The sequence below is a fragment of the Xenopus laevis genome, chromosome 7L (genome assembly GCF_017654675.1).
Source record: "Xenopus laevis strain J_2021 chromosome 7L, Xenopus_laevis_v10.1, whole genome shotgun sequence".
NCBI classification, from domain to species: domain Eukaryota; kingdom Metazoa; phylum Chordata; class Amphibia; order Anura; family Pipidae; genus Xenopus; species Xenopus laevis.
In genome coordinates, this window is record NC_054383.1 from 126128912 (window position 1) to 126145360 (window position 16449).

At 42.4% G+C, this 16449-nt stretch overlaps 2 protein-coding genes and 1 pseudogene across 2 annotated transcripts; all 3 read right to left on the reverse strand.

The window, feature by feature from the left end:
• LOC121395696 overlaps positions 1-16449 on the reverse strand; it is a 457636-nt pseudogene that overhangs the window by 432504 nt on the left and 8683 nt on the right.
• LOC121395700 (protein spinster homolog 1-like) lies at positions 990-2483 on the reverse strand. The gene is made up of 5 exons (XM_041569974.1): positions 2078-2483; positions 1910-1975; positions 1643-1779; positions 1373-1524; positions 990-1275 (listed from the first exon to the last, which is right to left on the reverse strand). Exons 1-5 carry the CDS (start codon positions 2406-2408, stop codon positions 1146-1148), a joined length of 816 nt encoding a protein of 271 aa, XP_041425908.1. The 5' UTR covers positions 2409-2483; the 3' UTR covers positions 990-1145.
• Positions 10218-14412, reverse strand: LOC121395697. The gene is made up of 2 exons (XM_041569961.1): positions 11870-14412; positions 10218-10645 (listed from the first exon to the last, which is right to left on the reverse strand). Exon 1 carries the CDS (start codon positions 13804-13806, stop codon positions 12829-12831), a length of 978 nt encoding a protein of 325 aa, XP_041425895.1. The 5' UTR covers positions 13807-14412; the 3' UTR covers positions 10218-10645; positions 11870-12828.

A 16449-nucleotide genomic window follows, 5' to 3' on the forward strand; every position in this document is an offset into this window, starting at 1 on the left:
GGAGACAAAGAGACAAGAATGTTTATTATATTGTTCAAACTGTATAATGTACCTCTAATAATAACTTCTCAGTTCCTGAACTGAAACAATTTAATATACATCCTAAACAATACAGTGCACTTGCTAAAGGCTATCTGCTAAACCATAGCAAGGCTTGTTCATAATGGGACTGGTAAACACACATTTAGGGGCAGATTTATCAAGGGTCGAAGTGAAATTTGACTAGGGAATAGTTAAAAATTCGAATTTGATTATAGAAATGTATCATGTACTGGCCCTTTAATACTTTGAATTCGACTATTTGCCACCTTAAACCTGCTGAATTGCTGTTTTAACCTATGGGGAAGGTCCTGGGATAAATTTGGAGTTGTTTGCAGCCTTCCTGAAAATGGAGTTGCTTTTGGAGAAAAAACGTGAATCGAATTAGATTCGATTCAAAACGATTCGATTTGAATTCAATTTGAGTTTGCGGGTCGAATTTTGAGTTCTTGGGAGTTTATGGGAGTTTAATAAAACTCCCATGAACTCTAAATTCGACCCTCGATAAACCTGCCCCTAAATATGCACAAGTTCTGGAGACTCACAAGTCGCTGTAGTAACAATCTGGCAACAGACAGGGAAACGAACTGCTTGTCACGGCCCTGGTTCGGTTCAGGAAATCAGGAACAACGGCAAACATGGCTTCATTAATGAAATTCACGGACCATGAAGCCAAGGTGAGAAAAACAAAGCTCCGTCTGAAAGTGGAGGAGAGGGATTAGTAATATATATACATCTTCTGCAATTTTCCATTTGATTTATCATAAATAATACTCAATAATACTCACGTTTTAGATAGCATCCTCAGATTTTTGAAGAAGGAGGAGGTCAACTTCCAAATATATTGGAAACTGAGGATCTGCATCTGAGGGTCATCACTGTGGTCCTCGGTATAGCATCTAGGTGGTTCCTTCTTCACACAGATGAGCAGCACTAGGCACGCTAATCCAGCGACTGCAACTAGCTGTGTCCAAAGAAAACAGCAGTTAAGTACCCAGCCATGTATCTCTTTTCATGTACAGTATCCAATCAACTAAACTGATAATAAAAGGCTAATATCTCACAACAACCACTGTTTTATTTGTCTCTTCATGTTTAGCCAATATTCAATTGTATCTTCCCGTCACCCCAATATAATTAATGGTACCCGGTTGAATTTTCCTTACCTGCAGTGCAAAACGCCAGTTTGAGCCTAAATAGCTTGGCACAATTGCTCCCACAACGATCCCTAAGGCACTGTAACAGAACCAAGGAGATTCAGGGTTAATATAACAGAATCCACACACAAACCAACAGGAATGTAGCAGGAATCCAGGTACAACTTGCAGCTTACCCCATTATATAGCTGAAATTGTTAAACTTGAATAAAGTCCCTCGTCGCTTTTCAGGTGGGAACAGGTCATCAATCAGGGTCAGGGAAATGCCTGCAAAAAAACTTTCTATTGCGGCCACAGCACACCGTATAAAAGGGATGGTCCAACCCCACTAAAGGATAAGAGGGTACAAATTTTTATAAGTTAGGATTCATGAAGAATTAATACTACTGAGTACAGGTTATACGCTGAGTGAAATCTCATTGACCATCCGATACATCGAGTCTTACCTCCTGGGGAATTACGGAACAGCTCGCGACAAACAGAGTCCAATACGATACTCCCAGACACATGAGGGTCCACTGGCTGATCTGATCCGATAGATGTCCAAAGAATGGATTGACCAAGGCAAAAACAATAGCAAAACCTGAAGGAAGAGGGAGAATATTGTGAGCTTCAGACATGGACCAAGCCCACAACTGGCTAAAAGAGACAGATAGAAAGAGGGAATGATAAGTATATCCATAAGAGAGAAAGTCCAAGGAATGTGACCTTACCTGTTTCTACTCTCGCAACTTTGTCAATGGAGAGTTCATATTCTGCTTCAATCAACGGCATAACACCTGTAAGAGGAACAAAGTACCATATGGACACGTTAGTACAGGTAGTGAAGTGGTTCTGTTACCTTCAGAAAATGTATTTCTTCCTTCCAGCCCCTGTCTTACCTTCAGCTAGATATGTGTCCACGTAATGGACGAATTTGATCAGGAGAAGTATGGCCAGCGTAGCCTTCGCACAGAGGAGTGTACACGGTGCCCTTCTCTCTTTTTCCCCTTTCTCTATGTCGACCGGGACAGGATCACATGCCTGTTTTGATCTAATGCAAAGTTTTCTGAAGAAGTTGATATTTCTACAATTAAAATCACAAGAGAAATGACAATTTAATTGTTTAATTTTGCATTTGGTGAGTCTCAACAACAGATAAATCAGAATACAATGTAGATGCGCTCTCACAAAATGATTTTGTATGAACGTGATGTCAGAGAGCAGCCACATTATACCAACAGATGCACCTTCTTGAAATACTACCCACAAGTTAAAGATTCTTACCCTTAGTCGGCAAATGAGTGAAACGCCAGTCTAATATACAGTAAAAGATGTTTTTAAAAAATGAATTTCAGAAAATTCACTGCTGGGGTTTAGTCCAGCAGTGAAACTCCTGAAATGACCAGTGCCTTAAGTAGGTCACAGACATTATGACATCACAAAGCAACGTGACCATAGCAACCAGTTGCTGAGTTGGCACTTTGCCAATAATAATTGTAATAAGTAGGTCACTGACATTATCACATCATAATGTAATGTTACAATAGCTACTGAGTATGAATATGAACAAAGTATGGTGAAAATTAACTTCACTCTTTGATTAATATACCCCTATATATGAGAAGTTGAATATTCTTACCCTTTGTTGTTAAAAGAGCGAAATGTCATTCTAATAAAAAAGATGTTATTAAAAAATAAATAATTTCAGAAAATTCACTGCTGGTGTTTAGTCCAGTAGTGAAAATCCTGAAATGACCAGTTGTCTTGTTGGCACTGACTTAAGTAGGTCGCTGACATTATGACATCACCAACTGAAATGACATCACAATGTAATGCTGCCATAGCAACCAATTGCTGCCTTGGCACTTTGCCATATATGGTCACATAACATATATCACAATGTAACGCTACCATAGCAACCAGTTTCTGAGTTGGCACTTTGCCAATAATAATTGTAATAAGTAGGTCACTGACATTGTGACATCATAATGTAAAACTACCATAGCAACCAGTTGCTGAGTTGGCACTTTGCCAATAATAATTCTAACACATAAAGCACATGCATAGTTATAATGCATAAATACTCTATATGAGAAGAAGTTGAATATTCTTACCCTTTGTTGGCAAATGAGCGAAACGCCATTCTAATATAAAAGATGTTATTTAAAAAAAAAAATGAATTTCAGAAAATTCACTGCTGGTGTTTAGTCCAGCAGTAAAAAATCCTGAAATGACCGGCTGTCTTGTTGGCACTGACTTAAGTAGGTCACTGACATTATGACATCACAATGTAACACTACCATAGCAACCAGTTGCTGAGTTATCACTTTGCCAATAATAATTCTAACACATAAAGCACAAGTCTAGTTATAATGCATAAATACTTTATATGAGAAGTTGAATAGTCTTACCCTTTGTTGGCAAATGAGCGAAGAGCCATTCTAATATAAAAGATGTTATCAAAAAAAATGAATTTCAGAAAATTTACTGCTGGGGTTTAGTCCAGCAGTGAAAATCCTGAAATGACCAGCTGTCTTGCTGGCACTGACTTATGTAGGTCACTGACATTATGACATCACCGACTCATATGACATCATATGATGCAATGTTGCCATAGCAACCAATTGCTGCCTTGGCACTTTGCCACATATGGTCACATAACATCCCATAACATATATCACAATGTAACGCTACCATAGCAACTATTTGCTGCCTTGGCACTTTGCCAATAATAATACATAAAACACAGGCTTAGTTATAGTGCATAAATACTCTATGTGGTATATTTATGAAATACCGCCTCTCTCTATTCATTTCTATGGGATTTTTTAAAAGCTTATTCATTCAAGGGTGAACTTTTACTTTCACCCTTTGTTTAATACGCCTTTAAAAAACCCATAGAAATGAATGGAGAGTGGCAGAATTTCACTCTAGCAGACTGTGGCGAACTTTAACTTCACTCTTTGATAAATATACCCCTATATATGAGAAGTTGAATATTCTTACCCTTTGTTGGAAAACGAGCGAAACACCATTCTAATATAAAAGATGTTATTAAGAAAAAAATAATTTCAGAAAATTCACTGCTGGTGTTTCGTCCAGCACTAAAAATCCTGAAATGACCAGTAGTCTTGTTGGCACTGACTAAAGTAGGTCACTGGCATTATGACATCACCAACTGAAATGACATCACAATGTAATGCTGCCATAGCAACCAATTGCTGCCTTGGCACTTTGCCATATATGGTCACATAACATCCCATAACATATATCATAATTTAACGCTACCATAGCAACCAGTTGCTGAGTTGGCACTTTGCCAATAATAATTATAACACATAAAGCACAAGCCTAGTTATAATGCATAAATACTCTATATGAGAAGAAGTTAAATATTCTTACCCTTTGTTGGAAAATGAGCGAAACGCCATTCTAATATAAAAGATGTTATTAAGAAAAAAATAATTTCAGAAAATTCACTGCTGGTGTTTAGTCCAGCACTAAAAATCCTGAAATGACCAGTAGTCTTGTTGGCACTGACTAAAGTAGGTCGCTGACATTATGACATCACAGACTCATATGATGCAATGTTGCCATAGCAACCAATTGCTGCCTTGGCACTTTGCCATTTATGGTCATATAACATATATCATAATTTAATGCTACCATAGCAACCAGTTGTGTATGTATATATATATATATATATATCTATCTATCTATATATTCAGAGTTTGCAATTAACATGCTTGGATAATATGTGTCGTATGTAGTTTTGTATATGACAAACTGTGACCCGCACCCAAGGTTGGACTATAGGACTATTTACATTTGATAAATAACTTTAAAAGCTTTAAAGAAATTACAGTTTCAGTAAATATAAAAAAGTGACAGAATATACACACAAGCACCCGTATTTTTTGGGGGAACATAATCTTTTATCAGGGAACCCATTTGTGTTTCTAGCCATTGCATCGCTGCTCTAAATACAACTTTACTCTATTACAGGAGGGTAGAGCCACTTTGCAGTTGGTCTCCATTCTAACCCTAACTGCATTGTCTTTTACTCTATTTGTTGTATGAGACATATACAGAGCCTACGGCATCCCTAAATATGAACAGAACCATCACATATAAAGGAAGAAACAAGACCATGAACTGAGCAAAATACATTTTATTGAAACTCCTGGTCACAATGTAGTTTATGGAGACTGCAATATGAGTGGCCCCGTTATAAGCAGCACAAGGTGTTTGCTTTTTTATACGGATTCTGACATGATTTTAGGGTGTGATTTTTATTTCTAAATGATACTGTTTACACTGCAAATAATTCACTCTACAATATAAAATGTCATTCCTGAACCAGCAAGTGTATTTAGTTGTAATATTGGTGTGTAGGTGCATCTCAGGTCATTTTGCCTGGTCATGTGATTTCAGAAAGAGCCAGCACTTTAGGATGGAACTGCTTTCTGGCCGGCTGTTGTTTCTCCTACTCAATGTAACTGAATGTGTCACAGTGGGACCTGGATTTTACTATTGAGTGCTGTTCTTATATCTACCAGGCAGCTGTTATCTTGTGTTAGGGAGCTGTTATCTGGTTACCTTCCCATTTTTCTGTTGTTAGGCTGCTGGGGGGGAGGGGTGATATCACTCCAACTTGCAGTATAGCAGTAAAGAGTGACTGAAGTTTATCAGAGCACAAGTCACATGACTGGGGCAGCTGGGAAACTGACAATATGTCTAGCCCCATGTCATATTTCAAAATTAAATATAATAAAAATCAGTTTGCTCTTTTGAGAAACGGATTTCAGTGCAGAATTCTGCTGGAGAAGAACTATTAACTGATATGTTTTGAATTTTTTTTTCCCCATGACAGAATCTCTTTAAGCTCTCTGTTGGCATTGTGTCCCCCTGCTAAGACTCACCACTAGTGATGGGGGAACCATTTCGCTTTACAGAAAATTTGTGAAAAATCAATAGGCCTTTTTTGGCACAACATTTTCCAAACCACATGCCTTTTTTTACTATACATTACAGTCTATGGGTGTTTTTCATGGCAAATCCTGGTGAAACATTTCGCCCATCACTATTTACCAGCACTGCTGCTCCTTTGCATGATCAACAAGCAGGAGCATGGGCACTAGAAGTCAGGACTAGATCAGCTTATAAAGTACATACTTTTTAGTGATACTGTCAGGGAGGTGAAGTGGCTGAACATGGGGTCTTTAAACCCACTGCTCAACTCTACCTGGTGTATAGACTTGTATGGGGCAGGGCTGTTTAAGGGATTTAGGTTGCAACAATTCTGGAGGGGTTCCTGTGCCACAGACCCTTTGTTTGCAAAATGGGTTTAGTTTTCCTTTAATAGCTCTTCAGCTTGAAATGAGCCACATGCAGCTTGGCAACAGGGGTAATAGATGTGCCCTAATAAATGCCCCTATGGATATTGACTCCTAGGGGCATATTTATCAAGGGTCGAATTTCAAATTTGAAAAACGTTGAAAATCGAATTCAAAAATACCAACCGAAATGAAGTCGAATTTTTTTTTGCCGGATAGGTGTTTTCGAACGTATAGGTCCGTATTCGGCCGATCAGATCTTCCCGAAAAAAACTTTGATTTTTCAAAGTCCACCAATTGACTCCATATAGGTTCTAGGAGGTCCCCCATAGGCTAAAAGAACAATTCAGCAAGTTTTAGATGGCGAATGGTCGAAGTCGAATTTTTAAAGAGACAGTACGATAAATTTTCAATATTCTGATTTTTTTCAAAGTTGAATAGAATTTGTACTATTCGAAGTACACACAAAATAGCTTGAAATTAGAATTTTTTGAATTCAAAAATTCTCTTCGACCTTTGATAAATCTGCCTCCTAGAGTGTATGTACTGCATGCAAGTAGCTGGTTAGTGCTAGTAACCTAATTTACACTAAAAGGGTGAATGCCAATCCATTAGAAGGCCCAGCTGGCTATGAAAGTCAGAGACAAATTTACTGGCCACCCTGTCATCACTCCTACATAAAAAATGCCTGAAATGGTTCCCATAACCAGTACATATGGCTGTTTTTTAACCTAAAATGGTCATAAAAATTAATTAGATGCAATGTATACAAAATAACAATGAATACAAATCAATTTCATCAGTCACAAGAGTATCCCTTTCACACTGTCACCATAGTCTATTCTTATTTATCCTTGAAATCAGTTTGCAGTGTCCCATTATGAAGAGTCCATGCAGTGCAACAGGCTCAGCTGGGATTTGCTATGTTTGCTTTCTTACTAATGTTCCATAAGTCAGTATCATGGGAGGGGTAGAAATACATTTATAGGAGCACGGACTCACGACACCAGCTTGGTAAGACCCTATACATCACCTGCCCGTTCTAAACCCTCCCAAAAGGATTTAAAGGGAAAAGTAAAGTCTAAAATAGAATAAGGCTAGAAATGCTGTATTTTTTATACTAAACATAAACATAAGCTCACTGCACCACAAGCCTAATCAAACAAATGATTTATGTTTTCAAAGTTGGACACAGCAGGTCCCCATCTTGTAACTTTGTTATACATCTTTGAAAGACCAAGACTGTGCACATGCTCAGTGTGGTCTTGGCTGCTTAGATATCGTCATAAATTATCAAAAACAGCACAAGTCAAATAATATCTGCCAGAAGCCGATACAGCAAGACTGATTAATAATCAGAATATACAGACTGCACTGGGTCCTGTGTTGTCATGTAATCTAATGTGGATTTTATAGTTTTTGTATTGTTTAATACAATCTTTCTCCAACTCTCCAGAACCAGTGGCTGCAGCAAAATAATCCTCCAAATAGAATCCCAGTTTATCTGTTTAAATCTGGCTCCATGATCTTTGTCCCTGCAGCTGGAGTTGGAAACAGTAAAGGAAAACAATACCCCCAAAATGAATACTTGAGCAACAGATAGTTTATATCAAATTAAGTGGCATATTAAAGAATTTTGTCATACCGATAAATATATTTAAGTAAATATTGCCCTTTTACATCTCTTGCCTTGAACAACCATTTCGTGATGGTCTGTGTGCTGCCTCAGAGATCAGCTGACCAGAAATACTGCAGCTCTAACTAACAGGAAGAGATCACCTGACCAGAAATACTGCAGCTCTAACTGTAACAGGAAGAGATCACCTGACCAGAAATACTGCAGCTCTAACTGTAACAGGAAGAGATCACCTGACCAGAAATACTGCAGCTCTAACTGTAACAGGAAGAGATCACCTGACCAGAAATACTGCAGCTCTAACTGTAACAGGAAGAGATCACCTGACCAGAAATACTGCAGCTCTAACTGTAACAGGAAGAGATCAACTGACCAGAAATACTGCAGCTCTAACTGTAACAGGAAGAGATCACCTGACCAGAAATACTGCAGCTCTAACTATAACAGGAAGAAGTGTGGGAGCAAAAGACAGAACTCTGTCTGTTAATTGGCTCATGTAACCTAACATATATGGTTTGTTTGGTAAGTTTGTGTGCACAGTGAATAATACGATCCCAGGGGGCGGCCCTTATTTTTTAAAATGGCAATTTTCTATTGATGATTATCCAGTGGCACATACTACTAGAAAAGTATATTATTATGAAAATGGTTTATTTACATGAAGCAGGGTTTTACATATGAGCTGTTTTAATCAATATATCTTTATAGAGACCTACATTGTTGGAGGGGTATAGTTTTCCTTTAAAGAGGATTTAAAGGCAAAAATAAAATCCAATACAAATCTCTACACAGTCGCCGACTGCTCTACAGGGAAACAAACAAAGCTGCTTGAGTTTGAGGAAGGTCGGGGGCTCCCCCTGCTGTTTGATATTAAGATATTATCCTGCAGAGCAGTTAGGGACCGTCTGAAAATTCCTATCCACAGCAGCAAATTAAAGGAAAATTTCACTGCATAAAGTCTTTCTTATAAAAACAGTACACATTTTTAAATTAAAGTATATTGGAGATAGGTTTCTTTTTCATTAAAGAAAGTAAAAAATGGGATTTCATTTTTTTTTACATTCCTTTTATGAACCCAAACCTGACATCAAATAGGAACAGGCTATCCAGTGTTACGTCATTCGAGAGGGTGGGTAATTTCAGTGGAATTAAGAGCTCAGTGGGTCTTTGTTAGAAGTTTGGCACCTGGCACTGGCAGTATATTGGCCTGAAGCTTTCGGACCATTGGGGTATCAGGACCACCCATGGCAGAAGCTGCTCTGGGATGTGCACTCAATACAACCTTCCTTCATATTACCATCAGTAACAGTACATTTTGGCATCAGCCTGTACAAAGCATTCCTTACTAAGATATTTAAATACACCGGGGAAGGGGGTGTCAATTTGTTAGGCACCCTTAATGAGTAACACTGCCAACCCCTTGCCCCAGTCAGTATAATGTTTCTATACAATACAAACAATCAGAATGACACGGTTCTTTGGTGTTCCTTGCCTGGGTTTGGACTAGGCAGTATTCTCTAGTTTCTCAACAACACAAGCTCTGAGCCCGAGCCCATGCAAGAAACACTGGTACATGCAGCAGCAGCTTCATGATTTTTTTGATCCCATCATCCTCAGTTGTAGATCACCTAATACATTCTCATTAATGTAGCACCTGGCAGTCTGATTAAATGCAATAAAAATCATACATGAACACCCTTGTATGTGATTGGAATGAATGGTAAGGCACATACACCCAAAGTCCCTTACCACTTAAAATTCCCAACAAAATTTTCATCTATATATCTGTGTATACTGTATATGGATAGCTGAGTGATAATCCGACTAAAAAATGCTTCATTTTTGGAATCTTCTGTGCAATCAATTGCCAAATTATTGTTTGCCGTCACTGAATGATGAGGAAAAGAGCCGTGATTCCCTTATTTTTCCTCCAGAGGCAACATATTTGATGACATGGAGGTTGGCAGCATGTCTGTTTCCAAAAATGCACTAGGGGTTATTTCCACAGCACGCAGGTTTTACATTGATGGACCATCATTCATTGTGTTCTTGTACCTTGAATGCTGATTTCATTCTAAAATTTTCTGGATGAGAGTTGGTCAGGGTGTAGAGACTTGACAATCTCTTAAACCAGGAACAGACTTGGAGTAGTGCCCCAAGTGCTATATCCATCTGATTAGGCATATACAGTACAATTAAAGTCTAAGTTCAGTCACAGGGGTGCAAAAAAACGTGCCCCTTATTTTCCCAGCAATAACGTGGTAGTAGCAAATTGTAGTTCCAGTGTGACGTCCCTGTGACTATAAAAGTAGCGCTGTAGAAGAAGGGAATGATGCCAATTGCAGTTGCAACTGCAGTTCCTCATTGTGTGGAAGCTGAAGGTCTGGTATTGACAAACACTGGTCACAGGCTGGAAAAGAGTGGGATCTTGTCATTCTGAGGGTCTCCTTGTCTGCTTATGGCATCTCAGTAATCCCAGCTACATCGGATTTTGTCTGAAAGGGACAATATAAACACTATCACAGCTTGATGGTTTCAAATAAAAATCTTAAAAGTGACTCTGCAGGCAGTTAATCAGACAGGCGTTCAGCAATGGAGAAAGTGTTTTGATAAAAACGCCCACTTCTTGCCACGGACTTGAACTTTGGCCAAAATTAAGTGGACACCTGCCTGTCCAACATCTCATTGCAAAACAGAGGGTATTAATATGAAGTTAATAATATGAAGTTAGTCCTCTGCTGCTTAAACAGCCTTTACCCTTGACTGTTTCCATCCACAAGATGTTGGACATGGTTGGTGGGACTGCTTCAATTCAAGGGGCCATTCACCTTTGAGTTAACTTTCAGTATGATACAGAATGGACAATTCTAAGCAGCTTTTCAATTGGTCTTCATTATTTATAGTTTTTAAACCATTTGCCTTCTTAAGACTCTTTCTACTTTTCAAAAGGGGGTCACTGACCCATCCTAAAAACAAATGCTCTGTAAGGCTACAAATGTATTGTTATTGCTACTTTTTATTGCTTGTCTTTCTATTCAGGCCTCTCCTATTCATATTCCAGTCTCTTATTCAAATATACTTCTATAATTGCAAACTGGAGGGCTCCTGAATAAAAAGCTAAAGAACTCAAAAACTACAAATAAAAAATGAAAACCAATTTCATATAGTTTCAGAATATCCATCTCTACATCATACTAAAAGTTAACCTAAAGGTGGACAACCCCTTTCATACACAAGAAGATGGGCAGTTGGCCAGGGCTGTATTTATGCATAGGCATCCGAGGGCCTGCACCTAGTGTGGCATCTTTAAGCGGGTTGCCTGTACACTAGATTAAATCTTTTAAAAGAAAAATAAAAAACTCTTCCAGCCACTGCCATAATCTTGCCTTGTAAATCCAGCAGCAGAGCTGGGGGACTGAAATTATCTACCAGCTCAGGCCCTTGAGACTATTGTTATTTATAGGGGCAATTGTTTGCTTTGTTCATCCTTCCCCAGTCACATATCTAACACAAAGATTTGAAAATGCAGTTGGGCAAGGACCACCCAGGTAGGCTTCCTTAGGCCCCTCTATTATGGTGTGACCCTGGATCTGGGGACAAATGATAAGATTAGACTGATTTTACTTGCCACATAAGTGACAAATTCAGGCAAATATCTGATTATTTGGAGTTATTTGTGCCACAATGAAGCCCAGTTCTGTGCCCCTCTAAGTACTTACCTTCATGGCCCTGTAGATCCAGTACTGGTACTGGTCCACCTTGGCATATACCCCGGGTTTGTTTGGCATTGCACATCCTATGCCCCAGCTCCCTATGCCACACAGACGCCACCTGGAAGAGCGCGATAAATTGTCCTCACACACAAACGGACCCCCACTGTCCCCCTGTAGGAGGCACAAAGTCATAACAGATTTAACTATGTAGTGTATGTAGTATTCAGGCTGGTTGCACATGGAGCTGCTGATTATGGGAACTGATGCCTCCTGCAGTATCTCTGATTGTTGGCCTATGGACAAGAGCCAGGGATTTCATTATTTTCATTTATTATATTGACCAATCAGAAGTCCCACTGGTTAGATTCCTTCTCCCATTAGTCAGACATGACTGAGAAGCATGGAAACCATTTGGAGTGTATACAGTGAATAAAGTACCCCCTCTTGTAAATAACAGGATTTTTTGATACTCACCGTTAAATCTGTTTCTCTGTAGTCGATAAGGGGGACACAGGGACAGATGGGGTTAAGCTCCACCCTCTAGGAGGCAGGACACTTAGAATAAAAACAGAAAGGGGCGTGCCAAGACCATGGCTTAACCCAACCTAGTAATAAACCATTCAGTTAGTACCAAAGCGACTGCTAAAGATAAACAAGAAACTGCAGAACTGGTAAACAGGAAAACATTTCACTTGTGGACCAATAGATCCAACTCGCTGAAGGGCGGGAAGCCCTGTGTCCCCCTTATCGACTACAGAGAAACAGATTTAACGGTGAGTATCAAAAAATCCTGTTTTCTCTGTCGTCTCAAGGGGGACACAGGGACAGATGGGGACTTAACAAAGCAGCCCCAACAAAAGAAGCAGGGAGGGAGCGAGACAATGACACATTATTGCACCACAGAGTGCAACACCTTACGACCAAAGGAGGCTTCGGCCGAGGAAAACGTGTCGAGACAATAGAATTTAGTAAATGTGTGGACAGAAGACCAGGTAGCCGCTCTGCAGATCTGGTCCAAAGAGGCCGAGTTGCGCCATGCCCAGGAAGCTCCCACTGATCTTGTAGAGTGGGCTCGAACACCTTCTGGGGGGCGACTTACCTTTGGCTAAATAGGCCTTCGCGATGGTTTCCCGGAGCCATCGGGCAATAGAAGACTTGGACGCAGCCAAGCCCCTCCGAGTCCCTGTGGGCAGAACGAACAGGGACTGCGAACGGCGGAAGGACTTGGATCTGTCCAGATACCACCGGAGCGCTCTGACCACATCCAAACCATGAAGTCTTCGTTCCTTGTCATTCTTGGGATCCGGACACAGGGACGGTACCACAATCTCCTGGTTGATGTGAAAGGACGTCACCACCTTGGGTAGGAATGATGGAACCGTGCGGAGTACGGCCTTGTCTCTGTGAAAAACAAGGAAGGGCGGATCACAGGATAGTGCGCAGAGCTCCGAAACTCGTCTCGCAGAAGAGATCGCCACAAGAAAAACCACCTTCCGAGTGAGCCAGTCATCGGAAACTGATGCTAGAGGTTCAAAGGGAGGATCTAAAAGAGCATCCAGAACAATATTGAGATCCCAACTCGGAGTCGGAGGGCGGAAAGGAGGGGCGACATGAGCCACTCCTTGGAGAAAAGTACGGACTGAGTCATCCAAGGCCAAACGGGATTGAAGCAACACCGAGAGAGCTGACACCTGTACCTTCAAGGAGCTGAGTTTCAGGCCCAACTGCAAACCCCTTTGAAGGAAGGACAAAACTCGAGGGATGACACAGTCCATGAAGGAAGAATCAGCAGAGGGGACGGCGGTTTCCCTGCACCAGGTCCAGTAGTTACGCCAAACTCTGTGATAGGCCTTGGAAGAAGTAGCCTTGCGGGACTTCAACATGGTGATGATAACATCTTCCGCTATCCCCTTTCGTCTCCAGATGGCGGCCTCAACAGCCATCCCGTCAAAGCGAAGAGGCCCGGATTGTGATGAGCAATGGGGCCTTGAAGAAGCAGGTCGGTCCGCGGGGCCAGTCGCAGAGGTTGTGCGACGGACATCTCCTGAAGATCCGAGAACCAAGTTCTCCGGGGCCAAAAAGGGGCTATCACGATCGCGGTGACGTGAGACTGCCTGATCTTTTTCAGCACCCGAGGAAGCATGGGAAGAGGAGGGAAGACGTAGGCGAGGTCGAAGTGCCAGGTCTGTGTCATGGCATCTATGCCCACTGCCAGAGGATCGCGTGAGCGAGCGAAGAAGTTGGGCACCTTGCGATTGACTCTGGACGCCATTAAATCGATCTCGGGAATCCCCCAATGACGGACGATCTCCGCAAATGTTTCCGGGTGAAGCTCCCACTCTCCTGGATCTAGGAGGTGCCGACTGAGAAAATCGGCCCTGGTGTTGTCCACTCCCGGAATGTGAATGGCGGAAAGCCTTACGGAACTGGCCTCCGCCCAGAGTAGAATCTGTTGCACTTCTGCCAAGGCGGCCTTGCTGCGGGTTCCACCCTGTCTGTTGATGTATGCGACGGTTGTGGAATTGTCGCTATGCACCCGAACAGCCTTGGCCTGGAGGATGTGCGACCAGTGTCAGAGAGTTTTACCGCCCTTAGCTCCACTACGTTGATGGAGAGTTTGGACTCCTCGGGAGACCATAGACCTTGTGCGGACCGACTGTCCCACGTTGCTCCCCAGCCCAGAAGGCTGGCATCCGTGGTTATCACTAGCCAATCCGGAGTCGCCCAGGACTGTCCCCCTGACAGGCTGGATGGTCTGAGCCACCAAAGGAGAGATTCCAGTGTCGAGCTGAGAAGCGAGATTCTCTGCGATAAGGGTCCCCCTTTCCATGTGGTCAGAATGTTGGATTGAAGCGGACGAAGATGCAATTGTGCGAAGGGGACCGCTTCGATCGAAGAGACCATGAGTCCGAGAACCTTCATCAGTAGGTGAATGGTGGGCCTGGAGGTCCGAAGTAAGAGTTGCACTTGGGTTCGGATCTTCTCCTGTTTCTCCGAGGGGAGACTCACTCTCTGCGTACGAGTGTCGAATTCGAGACCCAGAAAAATCATCCTGTGACTGGGAATGAGATTGGACTTTTTCCAATGGATGGTCCATCCGAAGTCCTGTAGTAACGAAACGGCCTTCTGAAGATCCTGTTCGCTCTTGTCTTTCGTCCTGGCCTTCAGGAGCAGATCGTCCAAGTAAGGCGTCACCGATATGCCCTGGAGACGTAGGGCTGCTGCGGACACCGCCATGAGCTTGGTGAAGACCCTGGGGGCTGAGGAAAGACCGAAGGGGAGTGCCACAAATTGATAATGCCGATTTTTGAAGGCGAACCGCAGGAACTGGTGATGAGGTGGCCAAATTGGTACGTGGAGGTAGGCATCCTTGATGTCCAAGGACATCATCCACTGATCCTGTTCCATCACCCGTATCACAGAGCGAAGGGTTTCCATTTTGAATTTGACCGATCTGATGAATTTGTTGAGGAACTTGAGATCCAACACCGGTCGGAAGCAGCCGTCCCGTTTGGGGACCAGGAACAAATTGGAGTAGAACCCTGAGAATGTCTCTGGAGGAGGCACTGGGATGATTACTCCACTTTGCTCCATCTTGTGGACACAGTCCAGGAAGGCTAGAGCCTTGGTCGAATTGGTAGGAAGTCTGGACATGAGGAACTTCCGAGGGGGGGGAGAAGAGAAATCCAGATGATAACCCTCTGATATGATCTCGTTTACCCAGGCATCGGAGGAATGCTGGAGCCAGACCTCCGGGAATTGCAGTAGTCTGCCCCTAAGGACTGCCGCGATTCCGGAGGGGTGCCCCGTCAGCCTGAGGCAGACTTGTCGGCAGAAGTCTTGTTGTGGAATTTGTTAGTCTTCCATGAAGGACGTCCCTTGTCTGCTTGTTTGGAGCGAAAATTGGAGCGTCTGGGAGGGCTGTATCTTCTAGAAAATCGGGTAGATTGACCCCGAAAATAAAATGTGGACCGGCGGGGCTGTGTGGAAGGCTTGTTCTTAGACTGAGGAAGAAAAGTGCTCTTGCCCCCTGTGGCCTGAGAAATGATTTTTTCAAGTTCTTCACCAAACAGTCGTTGTCCCTTGAAGGGGAGCGAAGTAAGGGATTTCTTAGAGCTAGAGTCGGCTGCCCAATTCTTAAGCCACAGGGTTTCGACGGGCGCTACAGCTAGAGCTGAGGTTACGCGCTGTGATCTGTGCGGTATCGAGGGTGGCGTCAGACTTGTAGGCGGATGCCTCTGCTATAGAACGCACGGATTCGATAAGGTCGGCCCCTGGGAACGCCGTCCCTGAATATCGGAGAAGAGAGATTCAGCCCTGCCTGTGATGCCTCTGGCCACCCAGGCTGACGCTAGACAGACAAGCGCGTCGACCCTGCGAAAGAGCCTATAGACCGCTTTAAGGAAACCCTCAAGACGTCTGTCAGATCATCCTAAAGCGCCGCAGTCTCACGGTAACAGGAAGCATCTGGATTTGAGACAGTCTGGAAACCGGGGCTCCACAGTCGGAGGCATTGACCACCGTCCACCAATCCCTAGCAAAGGACTAGGACTTAAGAAAAATTTCGCAGAAGCCTGCAATTCCCG